This window comes from Oryctolagus cuniculus, chromosome 12, assembly GCF_964237555.1.
Source record: "Oryctolagus cuniculus chromosome 12, mOryCun1.1, whole genome shotgun sequence".
NCBI classification, from domain to species: Eukaryota; Metazoa; Chordata; class Mammalia; order Lagomorpha; family Leporidae; genus Oryctolagus; species Oryctolagus cuniculus.
Window position 1 is genome coordinate 116,237,091 of NC_091443.1, and position 21,262 is coordinate 116,258,352.

Consider the following 21,262-nt stretch of genomic DNA (forward strand, 5'->3'; position numbering starts at 1 on the left):
TAATTTTGGTTTTGACTGCCTGTGCTTCTGGGGTATTTTCCAAGAAGTCCTTGCCTGCGCTTATATCTTGCAGGGTTTCTCCAATGCTCTCTAATAATTTGATGGTGTCAGGTCATAGATTTAGGTCTTTAATCCATGTTGAGTGGATTTTTGTGTAAGGTGTAAGGTAGGGGTCTTGCTTCATGCTTCTGCACGTGGAAATCCATTTATCCCAGCACCATTTATTGAATAGACTGTTCTTGCTCCAGGAATTGGTTTTAGATCCTTGATCAAATATAAGTTGGCTGTAGATGTTTGGGCTGATTTCAGATATTTCTATTCTGTTCCATTGGTCTATCCATCTGTTTCTGTACCAGTACCATGCTGTTTTGATAACAACTGCCCTGTAGTATGTCCTGAATTGGATTAATGTGTCTCTTGCTTAGAGCAGAATTTTTATGACTGAATTTGAGATAATTAAAAATAAGTTTCATAATTGAAACATTGACCATTTTTACTGCTGCAGCCTCCCCCTCACTCTGTATCTGCAGATAGTCCACATGAAGGTACACAGAAAGAGAGGCCTGCATATCTGGAGTAATGCAAATATGCCCTTTGCTGAAACCAGTGGATCAATCCACTGGAGTTTTTTGTGATTCAGTTTGCATTTTTCTGTAGAGTGAAATATAGTGATTTGGGTAAAGTATCTTGTCTTATAGTAGATGATTCCAGTTGTCTTTCTTATCCATCTACCTGGATCACAGGTGATTCCCAAGACAGGTGTTGGGCTCTATGGAAAAAAAAAAAAAAAAAAAGTAGCCTCTTCAGAGTTGATGTATTTCTCCTGGAAAATTGGAGAAATGTTTTGTAAGAAGCAGTTCATGGAGGATGTATATTTCCTTAGAAATGAGATTGAAGTAATTCCCTTTACTTGCCCCTCCCTGAGCTAGCTCCTGAGGTTGATTGATCAGGGCAAGAATGCTAATATTTATAGGCCAATTATGAATGATGCATGTTTGTCTTACACATGAGATGTCTACAGATCTGTTTCTCAAGGCCTTTAAGATAAAATAAGAAAATTTTGCAACAAAAGAGAAGGTTTTCATTGCCTGTTGCCTTGGTCTAGGATCTGTGCATTTATTACCCACTTAGTTCTCTGACTCCTATTGTGAGCACCTCCTAATGGTACTTTTTTGGCCATTCCTGTGTCCAGATTGCTTAATGGGTGGCAATCTTTGACCAGACTTCCAGTCTGATAACTCAGCCCAAATTGGAGTTGACTAGTTTGTGTAGCCACTTCAGGATTAAGGCGGTCCAAAACTGCCAGTGCCCAATGACTGGGCTGCCTTTAGGCTCACTCAAGAGATAAGACTCTGGGCACAGGTCCCAAATGGCTTTGCTTGATCCTCTTCCCTTGATCTCTCTGGTGACCAGGCTGATTCTCAGGTAGGCAGGGAACTTGTTGGCTCACAGAAGTCTCCAGATTTCTGTTTTGCATTTATCTGCAAAATATTTGAAAGTTTTCTCTTGGATCTCTAAAGTCCTGAGTAGAGAGTTTTATTTTGTATTGAGATGTGTCTTTGTAAAGACAGGTGTCACTGAAGACTGTGTATCCTCAGAATTAACTGAACTCTCCCAGGCCTGCATGGAGTTCCAGGATCCTGGCTTCAGGCTGAACATTGCCTGCTGTTGTGAGCATTTGGCGATGTACCAGAAAGTGGAAGAAATGTCTCTCGCTCTCCCTCTCCCTCTGCCTTTCAAATAAAATGAAAAACAGATAAAAATTGAAAAAAATGTGTTTTGCCTTGTGTCCTAAGGAAAAAGTAATTACTGTTGTTATAGGTAGAACTCATTTGTACACTTCACAAATACTCATCAATCTCAGGTTAATGGCTTGGTGATCACTGCTGGCTGTGCTGCCTACTCAGCTCCCATTCTGTAATGCATCCCCTTCTTCATCTGCAGTTCACTTTGGGTGCTCATAAAACACCAAACTGCCTCCTGACTTTGCATTCCTGTGTTCTTTATACATAGCTTGGCCATAATCTCATTTTCTTTAGCAGCATGCTAATTTTTATGAGTGCTTCACAGGCAAAGAATAATGTGGACATTGATTTTCTCTGAGCTTTTTCCCTAAGTTGTTTATTTTATGCAATTGATTCTGGGTGATGTGTAGAACTTTGCTGGATTAGAAGTTGTGGTGCAGAATTTGATATTAGAGAAAGAAGTCTGTCACTGCCACTTGCACTGTGCCCCACCCTGCAACCTATGCCTGCCTTTGGATTCTGTTTTTATAGAGTGTTGGAATGAGGCAGTAGTGATTCAATAAAGGAATAAATTTTCAATTGTTAAACATTTCTATTTTTATTAATACAAAGAGATCAGATTGCATAAGAATGTAATTCCATAAGAACATAACCATACTTCTCTATTTCCTCCTCCTTTCTTCCTTTCTCTTTTTAAGGATTTAATAAGCTGGGTTTTTTCCCTAACCTAGTCTTTACCCCTTCATCTCCAGCCTTCCTATTTGTTCCTACTTTACAATCTAGTGCTTTAAGCTTTTTCCCCCTTCTTTCATGCATGTTTTTGCCTACTCCTACCCCAATTCCAAAGAAGGAAAAATGAATAAAAATCATGACATATTGATTCAAAGACAGGAATCCTATCCAGAAATACAGAAAAAAAGTTACCTCCTTTTCTTTTTATTAATAGTTTATTTACTGATTTACCTTTCTGGAAGAGGCAGCTAGAAGTTCTCCGAGGTCTGTCCTTAGAATGTGAGGAGAGCCAGAGATATTGGATAGACTCTTTACAGTCTGTTTGTTTTATTGTGAGAGATATTGTTCCACTTGCCTGTGGCAGAAAAAAATGAAATTTCAATGATTTTTTTCTGTATTACTAATTTTTATGATGAGTCTCTTCTTTGTCAATGGATAGAGACCTGTCAAGTTTACCATGAACAAAAAATTTCACAGACACAACTGCTTCCAGAGAAGGTGCATGCCCCTCCATTCCCACGTGGCCTTCTCTGAGATCTCCAGGTGGCTTCTCTTGGTCTCCTGAAAGCAAAGAGAAGATTCAACCACAGAAAATGTTCACTACAACTGTGGTGTTGTTTCTTGGAAGTTCCTGTCCAAAAAGTAATCATTTAAGAACACCAGGGGCATTTTATTAGTTTCACAGGATTCTCGTCTTCCTGGATTCAGTGAAGAGGAAAAATAACCAAAGTTGAAGCATGATTCTAGGCAAAGCACAATTATTTATCTGCATAACAAAAATCCTCATATTTTTTCTGCACATGGTTAGTCTTACATGGATTAGAAAGAAAAAATACTATTTAATGTCTTAGAACTCTCTAATGTTAAAAAGTACAAGAATTAAAAATTGATATTTTGTGCTCTTATAAAGCTCCAAAAGCATTAACATTGTGCATTTCTGGGTGATTTGAAAATTCTAAATTTGAAATCAATTGCATTGACTGGCTTTGCAGAGTAGGAAGAAAATAATTGGCTTATTAATTATTTATATAGAGAGACTATGAAAGAAGCTATTCATTGGTACCAATTGTCTATGATAAGCTTTAATGTTTATGAAACCATGACTCATTTTATTTTATGAGCTATGTCCACTTGAAGTTGTGAAAGAAAACATGCAGTAGTGTTTGCAATTCACTTTAAAAGATTTTTTGAAAGACTTTATTTATTGATTTGAGAGGTAGAGTTATAGACAGTGAGAGGTAGGACAGAGAGAAAGGTCTTCCATCCATTGGTTCACTCCCCAAATGGCTGCAACAGCCAGAGCTGCTCAATCCAAAGCCAGGAGCCAGGTGCTTTTTTCCAGTCTCCCATGGGTGCAGGGGCCCAAGCACTTGGGCCATCTTATACTGCTTTTCCAGGCCATAGCAGAGAGCTGGATTGAAAGAGGTGTGGCTGGGACTGGGACTGGGGCCTATATGGGATGCCGGTGCTGCAGGTGGAGGATTAACCTCCTGCGCCATGGCACCAGCCCCACCATTCTCTTGAAAACAGAAACATTTATTCCTGAGTATTTTACTTTTCATATATTTAGGAGAAGATGATGTCTAATTTCTTTTGGAGTTCTCTTTTATCCTTTGATTATTTTCTATGACTAGTTTCTTAAAAGGACCTGCATTGTTAACATCTACAGTTAGGCCAATGAAGTCCTGACAGGGCACATATGTCCCTAGCATTAGAGGAGTGCTCATCATTCTCATATTGTGTTCTGTTGCTGTTCAGCCTGTGACAATGAGACACGTAAAGGAAAAACCAGAAATTCAGCATGAGGTTACCCCACAAGGAATCTTATTTGTGTCTGAATAAATTTTCTAGCCAGGTGTTTTTAATTTGCTAAATATTCTCCTAATTTGTATTTACTTAAAGACTATTAACTTAGTACCACAATTTTTGTTAAAATAAGGTGATTGCAGATAAGGAATTATCTTCTAGATAAAACTAGAAGTTTTACTTTGTAACAATCACAGACTAGCAGAAGTCATAAACCATTAACCCTCATTTTTCTAAAATAGGAGGTTGTAATTAATATGAGTATATAAAGAATATATTTTTTAAGATTTTATTTAGTTGAGAGGTAGAATTACAGACAGAGAGAAAGGTCTTCCTTCTGTTGATTAACTCCCCAGATGGCTGCAATGGCCAGAGCTGCACGGATCTAAAGCCAGGAGCCAGCTGCTTCTTCCTGGTCTCCCATGCAGGTGCAGGGGCCCAAGCACTTGGACCATCTTCCACTGCTTCCCCAGGCCATAGCAGAGAACTGGACTGGAAGAGGGGCTGCCGGGACTAGAACCAGTACTCATACTGGATGCTGCACCACAGGCAGAGGATTAACCTCTGCACCGCATCACCAGCCCCAAGTACATGAAGAATTTGAACAGAAAATCTACCAACCTCATGGAGTTTATCTCCCTTTCAAAACTTTTAATAACCTTTGGGATGGAGAATGCTAATTTAAGGTACTGTAATTAAGTTCACACAAACAAAAGATGTTTTAGGATGTTTTCCTTCATTATTTAAGTTAGATACTGTTAAGAAATTTTAGATTATTTTGGGGATAAATTGCAATTTCTTTTCACAAGTGTATTTGAGTAGAAACACAAGCTTTTATAATCAATTATTTATGTTTAAAACATTTGCTTATGTATGTTTTGTATTAAAATAACAGCATTTTATGAAGTTTAAATACATCTTGTTCAATACAATCCTATACTTTTTTTAAAGTTTTATTTAAAAAGAATCTTTGTATTTATTTTTTTAACACAGCAAACTCAGGTGACACAGTAAGTCCATAATTTCCCACAAAATTCATAAAGTTAACAACTGAGTATCTTAAGTCTCATAAATCTTCTGAATCATTCATAGTTATGCACTCAATGGAACATACTCCTCAGCAGCTGAGAAGAATCTTAACTTAAAAGCACCAACTCTTCACGCATCTCTACAGACCGACCTCTATTTTTCATTCTCTAAGACATGCAGTCAGACTGCTGATGCAGCAAATACCAATTCACCTTAAGCTTAATGGATAAGAAAAAGCATTTGGGAAACAAACATTATTAATATTAAGTCTGAAAGCACTTCTACCTCTTTACTGAATGACTTTTCCTTCTGTCAACTATAAACTCTAATGAATAAAAATTGTGTTTTGAACATAATTTTTTCAGGTTAATCTAACACTTTAGGACATTTGTATTTGTTTTATAAGTCTTAAGGAAAACAAAAAGGTAATCTCTAATCTAGACAATTCTGGAATCTTTTATTAGATTTACAATTTTACTGCAAAGTAATATGATCTGTTTGTCCAAATATTATGGCTTTTAAAAAATTCTCTTAATGTATGTAAATTAATAAAGCTTATTTCCAATATATATTTTCTGTGTTTTCACTTGCTAAAGCAGGGTTCAAAGGGTGTTTTTAGGATCTTGCCAACATCAGCCCTATGTGCCCATAAATTATTGGAGCCATTAAATGGACAATAAAAACTGGTTGAGGCTACTGATGAATGCTTCAAAAGGAATCTGATAATCACAGATTTTATCATCATATTCAATTCAACTGAAGTCTTTCTTAAAGCTGTCCTCTTGATAGGCTGAAGATAGGGTAATGGAGTTAGTTCTTTATGCCAAAGATTCGTGGATCTGTTGTACAAAGTCTTCATTCTCTGTCAGTCATCAGTAACTTGAGGGCTTTCTGTAGATTCTGAATGGCAGTGCTTACATCTTCATATTGAAAAGCACTGCCAGCATATTTGCAGTATCTCTAAGCTCTCAACAAACTCCTCAGGGGTGAGGTGGGTATCGCCTTGGGAAACCGTACTGGAAAGTGCAGGATCAATGGCTGGCATAGTCTATAGAGTAGGTTGGATGGTATTCCTTGTTACACCCATGCTATGAGGCACTTTCGTTGGTGTGTTGGCTGGGGCATGTGCACCCAGAGGAATCTGTATTCAACTATAGCTGTCTGATGGCATGCTGCCTGGGTCAACTGCTGAAGATGATGATGGCTGAGGTGTGTTGAATGGGCAGAGATGCTACTACACCATCTTCATTTTCTTCACCATCAGTATCTTCCTCAATTGCAATAGGGCCTGCTTGAGGAGTCTCCTCATTCTTTAAGCAATTATGGATATATGTTGCCTTCCACCTTGCATACTTTCTGTGTTTCACATTTTCATCAGTGTTATGTCAAACACGGTTATGACATCTATTAAAAGACTTGCAGTATAGAAGAACTTGATCATGTTTTTTTTATGAAATTGCCCAGCACAATGTTCCTTGTCTGCATATATAAACATTTTCCAAGAATAAATCCCCAAATGGGCAGAACCAACTGCTCCTTAGGTAACAGCTTCATTATCACTCAACTGTTTCTTTTTGTTGTTGTGAAGAACCTGAGCCTGGATCAATGTGCAGCTATTTTAGACTAGGCCTCCATCTTGTAACTCGGGCATGACCAGGCCCTGAATCCTAAGCCAAAAGCTCTGGAAGAAGAAAAATAAACTCCCCTTGTGATAAACTCTCCTAGCAACAGCCAATCAGCAGATAGCAGGGAAATACCTAAAGTTCCAGGTATCTTTTCAGGCAGTTAAGGTGATTGATAACATCCCAAAACCCTGCAGTTTGGAACATACACCCCAGCGGCTCATACCCTATACTTTAGCCAATCATTTTAAAAAGCATCAACCCCAAAGCCATCCAACCACCTTTACTAGTCTATTCCCACCACTGGATTTACTAAGCAATTTTAAGAGATGTTCTTTAAATTTCCCACAGAATGAGATGATTTGCTGAATGGTGCTATAATGTATAGAATGTCTCTGAAAACCCTATATAAACCCCACAAAAGAAATGGGATGGATTCTCATCAGAAGACTGCTGTGATGATTGGAGGAGTGGACCCTAGCTTGAGCTAGAACAATAAACCTCTTTGCTTTTGTATCATTGAAGTCTCTCATTGGGATACTTGAGTCCCATCCAAGTCCAGTCTAACAGTTGTTGTTAAGATTTATTTATTTATTTGAAAGGCAGAGTTACAGAAAATCAGAAAGACAGAGAGAGAGTCGGTCTCTGCCATCTGCTAATTCACTCCCCAAATGGCTGCAATAGCTGGAGCTGTGCTGATCTGAAGCCAAGAGCCGGGAGATTCTTCCAGGTCTCCTACATGGGTGCAGGGGCCCAAGGAATTGGGCCATCTTCATTTTTTTTTTTTTTTTGACAGAGTGGACAGTGAGAGAGACAGAGAGAAAGGTCTTCCTTTTCCGTTGGTTCACCCTGCAATGGCCACTGCAGCCGGTGCACTGCACTGATCCAAAGCCAGGGGCCAGGCGCTTCTCCTGGTCTCCCATGCAGGTGCAGGGCCCAAGGACTTGGGCCATCCTCCACTGCACTCCCTGGCCACAGCAGAGAGCTGGCCTGGAAGAGGGGCAACTGGGACAGAATCCAGTGCCCCAAATGGGATTAGAACCCGGTGTGCCGGCACCGCAAGGTGGAGGATTAGCGTAGTGAGCCATGGCGCTGGCTCAAGCCTATACTTTTTTCAAGTACATATTTTTTTTTTTTTTTGACAGGCAGAGTGGATAGTGAGAGAGAAGACAGAGAGAAAGGTCTTCCTTTTGCCGTTGGTTCACCCTCCAATGGCCGCCGCAGCCGGCGCGCTGCGGCCGGCGCACCGCGCTGATCTGATGGCAGGAGCCAGGAGCCAGGTGCTTTTCCTGGTCTCCCATGGGGTGCAGGGCCCAAGCACTTGGGCCATCCTCCACTGCACTCCCTGGCCACAGCAGAGAGCTGGCCTGGAAGAGGGGCAACCGGGAGAGGATCCGGCGCCCCGACCGGGACTAGAACCCGGTGTGCCGGCGCCGCTAGGCGGAGGATTAGCCTAGTGAGCCGCGGCGCCGGCCCTCAAGTACATATTCTTAAATTCACAGAAAAGCAGTTTAAACCAGACTGACTATTGTAAAAATAATTCAATGGTTGTAGATGTCTGCTCATACAACATTTAAAATTGTTCAGTAAAATACTTGGTGATTTTTTAAAAATGATTTATTTATTTATTTGAATTGCAGATTTACAGAGAAAGAGAGAGAGAGATCTCTGCTGGTTCACTCCCCAAATGACCACAATGGCCAAGGCAGGGCTAGATTGAAGCCAGGAGCCAGGAACTTCATCCAGGTCTGCCACGTGGGTACAGGGATCCAAGCACATGAGCCATCATCCACTGCTTTCTCAGGTTCATTAGCAGAAAGCTGGATCAAAAGTGGAACAGCCAGGACTCAAACCAGCACTCATATGGGATGCCAGTACTGCAGACAGTGGCTTAACCCACTAGGCCACAGTGTCTGTCCCAAAATGATTTTTGGTTTCTGTATGATAGCCATACTAACTGGGGTGAGGAGAAATCTCACTGTGGTTTCTATTAGCATTTCCCTGATGGCTAGTGATCCTGAACATTTTTTCATGTGTCTGTTGGCCATTTGAATTTCTTCCTTGGAAAAATGCTTGTTAAAACTGCCTGTTAATATAACAGGAAAAATGCCTGTTGCCCATTTCTTGAACTGGATTCTTTGTTTTGTTGTTGAGCTCATAGAGATTTTGGAGATTTTTGCTAATAGTTTGTGAATATTTTCTTGTATTCTGTCAGTTGCTTCCTTAGTTGCAGTTCAGAAGTGTCTTAGCTTGATATAATCTCCTTTGGCTATTTTTCCTTTTATTGTCTGTGCTTCATGGAGTCTTTTTCCAAAAGTCTTTGACTATGACAATGTCTTGCAGAGTTTCCCTGATATTTTCCCCTAGATTTAGATGATTGATCCAATTACAGTTAATTTTTGTACAAGTTGCAATGTGGGGATCTTGTTTCCTACTACATTGTGAAGAACAAATTTTCCCAGCACTATTTTTGAAGAGATTGTCCTTTCTCCAGAGATTGCTTTAAATTTGTTTGTCACAAACTAACTGGTTTTAGACATGCAGATTAATTTTCAGAGGTTCTATTCTTTTCATAGGTCTACATGTCTTTTGGCATGCCAATAACAAGCTATTTTTATTATAACTGCCCTGTAGTAGATCTTGAATTCTGGAAGTGTGATGCCTTCCTCTTTGCTTTTTATTAAGATTGCCTTGGTATTTCATCCCAATTTTAACATCATTTTTTTCCTAACTGTTGTTGATATTTTGATTGAGATCACATTGAATCTGTAAATTGCTTTTGGGGGACTGGCACTGTGGAATAGTAAGTTGAGCCTCTGTGGCATTGGCATCTCATGGATGCCAGTTTGGGTCCCAGCTGCTCCTCTGATCCAGCTCTCTGCTCAAGGCAGAGGAAGATGGCCCAAGTGCTTGGGCTCCTGTATCCACATAGAAGATGAGGAGGAAGCTTGTAGCTCCTGGGTTCAGATCAGCCCAGCACCAGCCATTACAGCCATTACAGCCATTTGGAGAATTAACCAGCAGTTAGAAGACATCGCTTTCTGTCTCTCCCTCTCTTTGTCTATAACTGCCACTCAAATAAAATGATTGTAAAAATAAAATTAAAAACAATTTATTTTGGTAGTATGGGAATTTTGATGATATTCCAATTTATGAACATGTATTTCTTTAATGTTTTGTAATTTTTCTTGTAAAGATCTTTCACACCCTTGACTAAATTTATTCCAAGGTAATAAAAAATTTTTATGGTTATTGTGAATGGCACTGATCTGATAAGTTATTTTTCAGCAATGGCATATTTGTGTATATAATGGTTATTGATTTTTGTGTGTTGATTTTATATCTTACAACTTTACCAAACTCTCTTATGAGTTTCAATAATCTTTTGCTGGAGTCTTTTGGTTTCCCAATATATAGGATCATGTCATCTGCAAACAGATTATTGGACTTTCTCCTTTCTAATTTTTTTTTTAATTTCTTTTGTTTGAATTATTGCCATGGCTAAAACTGTTAGTAGTGATGGAGAGCAACCGTGGTTTCAGATCTTAATGGAAATGCTTCCAAGATTTCCCATTCAATATGATGTTGTTGAAGATTTGTCATATATTGCCTTGAATGTGTTAAGGAATGTTCTTTCTATACCCAACTTGCTTAAGGTTTTTATAATGAAAGGCTGTTTTTTATCAAATACTTTCTCTTCATCTATTGAGATTCTTTAGTTTTTGAGTGTCACGTATTGCATTTATTGATTTACATATGTTGAATGATCCCTGCATACCAGGGGTACATTCCACTTGGTCCAGGTAAATTATCTATATGATCTGTTGTTGGATTTTTATTATTTAGTATTTTGTTAAGAATTTTTGCATCCGTGCTTCAGAGATATTGTTCTTTAATTCTCTTTCTCTATTGTATCATTTTCTGGTTTAGAAAATAAGGTGACACTGGCCAAATAGAAGGAGTTTGGGAATACTCTTCTCTTTCAATTGTTTTGAATAGCTTAAAGAAGAATTGGAATTGGTTCTGTTTTGAAAGTCTGGTAGAATTTAGCACTGAAGCTATCTGGTCTTGGGCTTTTCTTTTTTTTTTTTAATTTTTTTTTTTATTTTTTTGACAGGCAGAGTGGACAGTGAGAAAGAGAGACAGAGAGAAAGGTCTTCCTTTGCCGTTGGTTCACCCTCCAATGGCTGCCGCGGCCGGCGCGTTGCGGCCGGCGCACTGCGCTGATCCGATGGCAGGAGCCAGGAGCCAGGTGCTTTTCCTGGTCTCCCATGGGGTACAGGGCCCAAGCACTTGGGCCATCCTCCACTGCACTCCCTGGCCACAGCAGAGAGCTGGCCTGGAAGAGGGGCAACCGGGACAGAATCCGGTGCCCCAACCGGGACTAGAACCCGGTGTGCTGGTGCTGCTAGGCGGAGGATTAGCCTAGTGAGCCGTGGCGCCAGCCCTTGGGCTTTTCTTTGGAGAGTTTTTGTTACTGATTCAATATCTGTCTTGGTTTTTGGTTCGTTTAGGTTTTCCATATGTCTTCATGACTCAATTTTGTTATCTAGCATGTGTTTTGATTTCTTCTAGGTTTTCTAATTTGTTGGCCATTGCATGTGATGCCCACATTCTATATTGCAGTGCTAATCTAAGTTTTCAGTGCTCTACTTCCAAACCAGTTTCCTGCTTAATATCTCTGGGAATCATGGGGTAGTGGCTCAAATTCTTCAGTTCCTTTCACCTAAGTGCAAGATCTACTACTTATTAGGGGACTTGAGAGCCTGGTTCAGCCACAGCTTTTGCAGACATTTAGAGAGTGAACTAACATATGGAAGACCTCTTTGCCTCTCTCTCCTCAACCACTTTGTGTGTGTTTCTCTGTCCTTTTTAAAATAATTTTAAAAGTTATTTAATTCTTTATTTGGAAGTCACAGAGAGAGAGAGACAGACAGACAGACAGACATAGAGAGATCTTCCATCATCTCGTTCACTCCCCTGGTGGCTCCAATGGCCAGTGTTAGGCCTTGTTGAAACCAGGAGCTTCTTCTGAGTCACCCATTGGGGTGGCAGGAGTCCAAGTGCTTGGGCCATCTTCCACTCTTTATCAGACTATTAGCATGAAGCTAAATCAGAAGTGGAACAAGTGGGACTTGAACCGGTGACTATATGGGATGCCAGTATAACAGATGGCAGCTTGGCATACTGCAGCACAACACCAGCCCCCTCTCTACCTTTCAAATAAACAGATCTTTAAAAAATAAATGAAAATGTTCTTAAGGAGGCAAAAGTCATCATGATTGAGCACTGAGGAATCTATTAAAATGATTACACTTAAAAGATTTATTTATATATTTGAAAGGCAGTGTTAGAGTGAGAAAGGGAGAGACTGATCTTCCTTTTGGTTTGTTCTCCTCCAAAATGGCTGCAATGACTGGGGCTAGACCAGGCTGATCTCGTAAGATAGGAGCTTCTTCTAGATATCACATGGGTTCAGGGGCCCAAGCATTTGGGCAAGCCTTTGCTGCTTTCCCAGACACATTAGTAGGGAGCTGGATAAGTTTGGAGCATCAATATCTGTGACATCCTCCTTGCAGTACAAGGATATAGAGCCCATCTGGCACAATTAATGTCCTATTTATGGGTGAGCCAAGTATAACAGCTTCAAGGTTTGGACTAGATGGGTTCTGAGGAATTGTGATATAACAGATACTAATTCATAACTCTTGGTTTAAGCTTTTGTTAGCAGATAATGGCTGTGACTACTTTGGGTCTCTGGATTGTCACCAGTGAAGGCATCCAGATTAATAGTAATGAGATCAACAGTCAGCAGAATGGTGTCCAGCTGAACTTAAATGGTTTTTCTTTTTTAATGCTAGAATAGTGACTTCCTGCTGTACTCTGGCATCTGGACATAGACAGCAGACATTGGAAGCCATCCCCTTTGCCAAACGGAGTATGTCAAGTTTGGGTCCATCATCTATTAAGGAGGCCTTAGTAGCCATTCTCATGTTTCACTGTTCTATATCCATGGCCAAAGTCCTACTAGATAACAAGGTTTGGAGAATCACAGGCTCAAGGCATGTAGGTGACTGTTTTTCCAGTTTAGCACAATTAATAGCCATCTAATTTAATTTTACTGGCACATAGCAAGGTTCCAAGAGAGGTTATTCCTTGCATCACAGCCCTTGAGAAGTAATGGATATCACAAATGATCCAGAGAATTTAGAAGGCATATGAGCTCCACGAGTGAAGAAGTCACTGAGAGCACTAAGGATAGTGCCTACAGAATTCAATTTGACTGATTTTAGCACTTTTCATTGGAAGGGAGGCCATATAAGCTGGGCTGATTTGTAGCATCCATGACAATTAATTTTTTAAATGAGGCATGCATTACACCAAAACCCAGGAAGGACTAAAAGGTATTAGCATTGTATGTTCTTCACAAGTGTGTTAAATAGTCTCATGAAGGCAGGAAGTCATCAATGTGATATATTCTTGTGCTCCTGATAAAAGCTGGGTACAGTTAAATTCTTTGCAAAAATTATGTTTGATGGCCAAGTCAATGAAATGCTCATGTATACCCTAGAAAAAGTGTCTTTTCAAAGTGAAGGCAAACTAGACTGAGGAGCTATTGGAAAAGCTTTGAGCAAAAACACATTTGCCACTTTTGTAATAGTTAAGACAGGTCATTTATCTATTAAGAGGCATCAGATATGTTAATATTAGATATAAAGTGTGGTGGACATAATCGATGGCATATAGCATTAAGATTTTAGCAATCTACCGTGAGATGCCATTTACTTTTTTCCAGATTCAACAGGTAAAATTGGGCTGCTAAGTGGGAAACAGCTGGAATAATCACCTTTTTGTTTATTAAGTTTAATGTAATACATTTTAATGCATGAAGACATTGAGTTTCCTTTTATTATGTCATCTTAATTATTTTAGTTTGGGACCTGTGGAGTGTTATTTTCCCTAGTTGTAGCTTAAAATTTTTATTTTAATAATTACTTTCTGTGTTAGGCCATCTCTCCCACCTGTGGGATTTTTTGAGTACATCTGACTATTGGAAATTTAGGTAATACTATAGTTAAAATGAGATGTACCAAATAAATTATTTTTTTCTTCTGATACATATTTTGAAACTTTTCTAACATGGTATTGAGCACCCTGTTTAAATTTAGGGGGATTCCCTGGGTAAGACTGTTATTTGAGCCACATTACTGATTACTTCTATGAAACTCTGTGAATAAGTGCATCTAGAACCTGGAAAAGTTGATGTCTTATGCTGAAGAGACATAAGAATCAATGTCTTTTTATCTTTTTTAATTATATAATTTACAAATAAGTTTTAGATGTCAAAAAGGATGAAATTATGTACTTTTCAGAAATTTATACCTATATACAACTATAATTGATATATTTTACATTTTCATTCTTTAGGTTTTTAAGACTTATTAGGGCTGGCACTATGGTGTGGGCAGAGGCCCACACACTTGGGCCATCTTTTGCTGCTATTTTCCCAGGTTCAATAGCAGGGAGCTGGATCAGGAGTGGAGAGACTGGGACACAAACTGGCACAAATATGGGATACCATTCCCATCTAGTAAAACTTGATCAGATAACACTGGTTGCTTCTATTAGTGATAAGTAGCTCAAGCTTGACCTCAAATTTAGTCCTTGTAGGATCCTGAATTAGTTTCAGTCTGTGATCCTCACTCTCTTTATATCTTAGGGACTATATTTTTCAGTATTGATTCAGTAAAATCAAGTGTTAGAGCTCCTATTTCTAAGTGCTTGAAATTATAAATGCTAGTCAGAAGGTGTATTTAGGGCTTGGCGCCATGGCTCACTTGGTTAATCCTCCACCTGTGGCACCAGCGTCCCATATGGGCACCAGGTTCTAGACCTGGTTACTCCTCTTCCAGTCCAGCTCTGTGCTGTGGCCAGGGAAGGCAGTGGAGGATGGCCCAAGTGCATGGGCCCCTGCACCCACATGGGAGACCAGGAAGATGCACCTGGCTCCTAGCTTTGGATCAATGCAGCACTGGCAACAGCAGCCATTTGGGGAGTGAACCAGCACAAGGAAGACCTTTCTGTCTCTCTCTTACTGTCTATAACTCTACCTGTCAAATAAAAACAAAGGTGTATTTAAAATCAGTGAGAGAAAATGAATTGTAAAAGATCAATCAACAACAATTGAGTGTTGCATGCTGCCCTCCCACTTTCTTCTCAGGAATCCCCACAGAATTTTCAACCATAATTCTAAAATCAGCAACTCCTGCTGTCAGAAGTGTGTGACTACCACTATGGGGAGCAATAATTTTTAGAAAGGACAAGGGAATTCATTATTTCATGATACTATTCTTGTTTGATGCCTACAACTTCATTTTCTGTTTACATTGTATGATGCTGGGAATTAAGTAATAATTTTATTCTGGGTCTGAGGTGAAGTTATGTAAGATTGAAGTTCAAGACTGAGGTCCTTCAATTTGCAGAATGAAGTCACTGAAAGGCAATTACCAGATAAGTGCTGATACAGGCATTTGCAAGGCACAATTCATACACTATACATAGAAAAAAATGACCAATAGCTGTGGGCCAACAGTCAATGGCCCATGAGACCATCACTCAAATCCTCAAGAGTTTGTCTATAATTTCATGGCAATTCTCATTTAGACTAGAAGAGGAGTAAAAGCAGGAGCTCAATGACACCCTAATATTTGTCTCTTGTCTAATTTGTGTCAGAAACCACTACTTAAGTGCAGTTTTTTTTTTTTAAATATAGCTTTGTTAAAAATATACAGATAATTGGATGTGATGGATAGATGAATTTCAGGATGTTCCAGGTAAAGAATTTCTAGATAGTACAGTTTTAAATATTCACAAAGATTTTACAAGGCATTCACCCTGTTTTCCAGCCATATTAATGCACCAAATTATTACTATTTTACTGTAAAATATGATCCATTGATGGTCCACAAATTATTTTAGTAAGTAAGATCAAGCATCATTTTAAAGGATTAAAAATGATTTATTCAGGATATTATTTTCTTCTTTAAACACTAAAGTTAAAGAGAGTCCTTGGAGGTTTTTTCTAAGTATCTGTAGAAGTCTTTGAGGTTTTAGAACCACAATTTAATTATGAGAATTGAAAAAATATTAATATATATAATGACAATTTCCAAAAATTCTTTCCACATTTTAATTTCTCCACTTATACTATGTTTCTTTTCTTTTTTTTTTTTATTTTTGACAGGCAGAGTTAGACAGTGAGAGAGTGAGAGAAAGAGAGAGACAGAGAGAAGGGTCTTCCTTTTTCCATTGGTTCACACCCCAAGTGGCCGCCACGGCCGGCACGCTGTGCTGATCCAAAGCCAGGAGCCAGGTGCTTCCTCCTGGTCTCTGATGCAGGTGCAGGGCCCAAGGACCTGGGCCATCCTCCACTGCATTCCTGGGCAACAGCAGAGAGCTGGACTGGAAGAGGAGCAACTGGGACAGAATCCAGCACCCCGACTGGGACTAGAACCCAGGGTGCTGGTGCCACAGGTGGGGGATTAGCCGTGTGAGCCATGGTGCCAGCCAACTTATAGTATGTTTCTTTCAAATGTATTTGCCAAGCCAGGAATTAATGAGGAATTATAATATTATGCGAGCACTTCGTGTGGTTAGACAAGTTTTATGTATCCTCACTGTATCCTAAGAGGTTGATTTTCCAGCAAATTTCTTCCTAACGGAGGTGTGCACTGCTTTACAGGGAAAGTAGCTCCATCAGCCTGTGATGTCAACAGGGAAAGATCATGGTAAGTCTCCTTTGTTTTCCTTCTCAGCATATGCCATTGCGACCACGCCCACCATCTTTAGAGAATTTCTGGTCCTGAAGCTGTCCTCATATTGCTCAAGGACTGTGTGATTGGTTTCTATGTCTGTGAATGTTAGTGTAGGGGTAAAAGGAACTTTGGAGAGCAGGGCAGGTTCCTGTCTCTTGATGGCATAGGTGCAGTTGTAGATTGGAGGCATTATAATCTCTCTTTCAGGTACACCCTATAGACCTTGGCTGGTTCAGGAAGGGATACCAGTGGTAGATCCTCAGTTCCAAAGCCATGGAAGGAATGAATAATGTTGGATTTTCAAGGATTTTTTTTTTTTTTTTTTTTTTTGTCAGAAGATGAGGGGCTAGCGCTGTGGCTCAGTGGGTTAGTGCCCTGGGCTGAAGTGCCAGCATCCCATATGGGTGCCAGTTCTAATCCTGGCGGCTCCTCTTCTGATCCAGCTCTCTGCTGTGGCCTGGGAAAGCAGTAGAAGATAGCCCAAGTCCTTGGACCCCTGCACCCATGTGGGAGACCCAGAAAAAGCTCCTGGCTCCTCTTCGGATTGGCACAGCCCCGTTGTGGCCATCTGGGGAGTGAACCAGCGGATGGAAGACCTCTCTCTCTGTCTCTACCCCTTTTTGTAACTCTGCCTGTCAAATAAATAAAAATAAATCTTTTTTTAAAAAAAGAAGATGATGTGTCTGACAGAAGACCAGTGGGTCTCCAGCTATACAGAAAGGGGTTCTAAAATTTCTGTAGATAACTAGTCTCATACAAGATGGCCGTGGGATGGAGATGGGTGTTCAGACCACTTGAGCCGAATTGTATATGAGCTGAATGTAGGTTGCACCTGTCACTGTTTACTCATCTTTAAGATGAGTATAGCAACAAAACTAGTGAAATGTCTTTACTGTGAGATGTGTGCATGCTGACTTACACTGTGTTGCAATTGCATTTATGGGGTTTCTGGTGTATCTTCTTTAAATGAAGTTTCTCATTTCCTGCACTGTATAGTCTTCCCAGTGCTACTCATTTGAGGTTACAGAACTTATACAATACATAGTTTCTGGGAACATGGAAGTTTGGATACTGGGGGACAGTCCCATTTCCTTTGGAAGTGAGAAGTTTTTATGGCATTTGAAGAAGGGAGCTCAGTAAATAGGAATCTTTTCTAACAGAATACAACTTAATGCTGAGATAACACCTTAAGGCTCAGAGCAGAGACAAGAGTCATTAAAAAGTAAAGATCCTAGTTGCATGGTCCAAGCAGTTATGGATCATATTGACCAGAGTGAACAAGATATACTTGATAATACCTTGCCTCATTCATTAGTTTTCAAGACTTGGTGGTAATAGAAGTTCTGGACCAGCATTCAAAAGAGAGTTGTGAGTGGATTAGAAAGACAGTGGTCTTAAGGGTGCAGCCTGGGGTGGAGGGATAACCTCTCCAATCTGAGAGTCACTATTTGCATTGCTTCCTACCACATGCCCATTACATCATTCCACTATCAGCATCTCTAGAAATGGAGGTCTGTAAAATCTAGTCTGTTATATACTTGGTACCTGGGCTATGCTTCTGCCCCCTGTTTTCTTTTTCTCTTTAACTTTTATTTAATAAATATAAATTTCCAAAGTACAGCTTTTGGATTACAATGGCTTCCCCGCCCCGTAACTCCCCTCCCACCTGCAACCCTCTCATCTCCAGCTCCTTCTCCCATTCCAACACATCAAGATTCATTTTCAATTATCTTTATATACAGAAGATCAATTTAGCATATATTAAGTAAAGATTTAAACAGTTTTCACCCACACAAACACAAAGTGTAAAGTACGGTTTGAGTACTCGTTATAGCATTACTTCACATTGGACAACATATTAAGTACAGAAATCATACATGGGGAGTAAGTGCACAGTGACTCCTGTTGTTGATTTAACTATTGACAGTCTTGTTTATGACATCAGTAATCACCCTAGGCTCTTGTCATGTGTTGCCAAGGCTGTGGAAGCCTTTTGAGTTCACCGACTCTGATCTTATTTAGACAAGGTCATAGTCAAAGTGGAATGTCGCTCCCCCTCTTCGCGGAGGAACGACACTAAACCCTGCCTAGGCTTCATATCCGAGTCACAGCACCATTATGTCGCTCCCCCTCTTCATGGAGGAACGATACTAAACCCTGCCTAGGCTTCATATCCAAGTCACAGCGCCATTATGTTGCTCCCTGTCTTTGTGGAGGAACGACACAGGACCCTGCGTTGTTCTTTCATCTGCTCGGCCCTCCCCGGGTTTGCTGCTGGTTCTTCCCGGGTTGGCTACCGACCCTTCCACCTCCATGGAAGGGCGGTTCCCCCTAGCCACTTTCCCCAGTTCCGCGGGGGAGCGGCACACCGCCGGCCGGCTCTCTCGGGGGCTGCACAGGTGTTCCTTCAGATAGATGTTCCTCTTAGATGTTCCTGGTGCATGTTGTCTCTCTCCTCCTTTATAGTCCTCTTCCACCAATCCCAACTCTGCTACCCAGACACCGAGTACGCTGCTCTCCTGCAATCAGGAGCAGGTCCTGCTGTTTATTGGTTGAACTGGAGGCAGCTGTGTAGAAGCTGGTTCCTCCTCTCCCAGCGCCATATTGTGGGAGAGCAGATGCATAGAATAAGTCTTAATTCCAGTAACTTAGTCTAGTCCGAGTTGCTCCCAGTTGCTCCCCACAGTGGAAGTTCTTTCCTCCCTTCAGAGAAAGGTAGCTCCTTCTTTGAAGGCCTGTTCTATCCATTGAGATATCACTCACAGGGATCTTTCATTTAGGTTTTTATTTTTTATTTTTTTATTTATTCCAGTGTGTCTTGGTTTTCCATGCCTAAAATACTCTCATGGACTCTTCAGCCAGATCCCAATGCCCTAAGGGCTGATTCTGAGGCCAGAGTGCTGTTTAGGACATCTGCCATTCTAAGAGTCTTCTGTGTATCCCACTTCCCATGTTGGATCGTTCTCTCCTTTTTAATTCTGTCAGTTAGTATTAGCAGATACTAGTCTTGCTTCCAACTTTTCCCCATTCAATAGGATGTTGGCCGTGGGTTTTTCAAAAATTGCTTGGATTGTATTGAGGAATGTTCCTTCTATACCCAATTTGCTTAGAGTTTTCATCATGAAAGGGTGTTGTATTTTATCAAATGCTTTCTCTGCGTCTATTGAGATAATCATATGGTTTTTCTTCTGCAGTCTGTTAATGTGGTGTATCACGTTGATTATTTTGTGCACATATGGGGTGCTTGTATTGCAGACAGCATGTTTACTTGCTATGTGACAATGCTGGCCCTGTTTTATGGGAACTTCCAAATGAAATTTTGAAGTTGTATGCATTGTAGTTTGCATGTAATTCAACTTTCTGCCATACTTACTGATATATATCAGCATTTGATGCAGGACAAATCAGAAAACACAATGGCTTAACAAATAGCCATTTGATTTGCAGTTCTGACTCTGTGTTATAGGCTGTACTCAGCTGGGCAGTTCCTATGATCAGTCCAGGAGCAGAAATGAGAGTTTAGCCATTTGTGGAACTGATTGAGGCTTCTCTTAAGTGTCTGGGGTTTGTGGTGAATCTTGGCTACATATTATATCTTTTTCTCTTTTTTTGACAGGCAGAATTAGTGAGAGAGAGAGACAGAGAGAAATGTCTTCATTCCATTGGTTCACCCCCCAAATGGCCGCTATGGCCAGCATGCTGTGCTGATCCAAAGCTAAGAGACAGGCACTTCCTCCTGGTCTCCATCCTCCACTGCCTTCCCAGGCCACAGCTGAGAGCTGGACTGGAATAGGAGCAACTGGGTCAGAACCGGCACCCCAACTGGGACTAGCACCTGGAGTACCAGTGCTGCGGGTGGAGGATTACCCTAGTGAGCCACGGTGCCAGCTTACATACTATCTCCTCAACAGGCAGGCCCCAGGGTTTTTCAGAAGATAACTGTCAGAAAAAGAAAATCTGAGAAGGTAAATACTTTACAAATTGTCTTTGCTGGGGCTGGTTCTGTGACATAGCAGGTAGACACCACCTGCAGTGCCAGCATCCCATATGGGTGTCAGTTCATGACTTGGCTGCTCCACTTCTGATCCAGCTCTTTGCTACAGCCTGGGAAAACAGTACAAGATGGTCCAAGTCCTTTGGCCCCTGCTCCCTTGTGGGAGACCTGAAAGAAGCTCCTGGTTCATATCTTTGGATCTACACAGCTCCAGCCATTGCAGCCATCTGGGGAGTGAACCTGCAGTTTGAAGACCTCCCTTTCTCCCTCCTTCTCTCCCTCCCTCCCTCCCTCTCTCTCTCTCTTTCTCTCTCTCTCTTCTCTGCCTCTCCTTCTCTCTGTGTGTAACTCTTTCATATAAATAAATATTTTAACAAATTGTCTATTTCTATAACTTTTACTGGTGAAATTCAGGGTCTTCTTTAAAAAGATTTATTTATTTATTTGAAAGAGTTACACACAGAGAGAGGGAGAGGCAGAGAGAGAGAGCTCTCCATCTGCTGGTTCACTCCCCAGTTG

The 21,262-nt window shown here is 40.5% G+C and overlaps 1 protein-coding gene and 1 pseudogene across 3 annotated transcripts in view; one reads left to right on the forward strand and one right to left on the reverse strand.

Annotated features, from left to right (window-relative positions):
• LOC127485540 (zinc finger protein 717-like) overlaps nt 1-21,262 on the forward strand; it is a 51,105-nt gene that overhangs the window by 19,028 nt on the left and 10,815 nt on the right. The window contains exon 1 of one of the 3 annotated variants that reach the window (XM_070054813.1): nt 16,596-16,722. The exons of 1 other annotated variant lie outside the window; for it this stretch is intronic. In XM_070054813.1, the coding sequence (XP_069910914.1) occupies nt 16,720-16,722 (3 nt within the window). In that variant the 5' untranslated portion in view covers nt 16,596-16,719. Of the gene's footprint in view, nt 1-16,595; nt 16,723-20,369; nt 20,715-21,262 lie in introns of those variants that run through there. One more of the 3 variants, XM_070054814.1, reaches the window with a different exon arrangement.
• Nucleotides 6,049-6,938, reverse strand: LOC100343283 (vacuolar protein sorting-associated protein VTA1 homolog pseudogene; annotated as a pseudogene).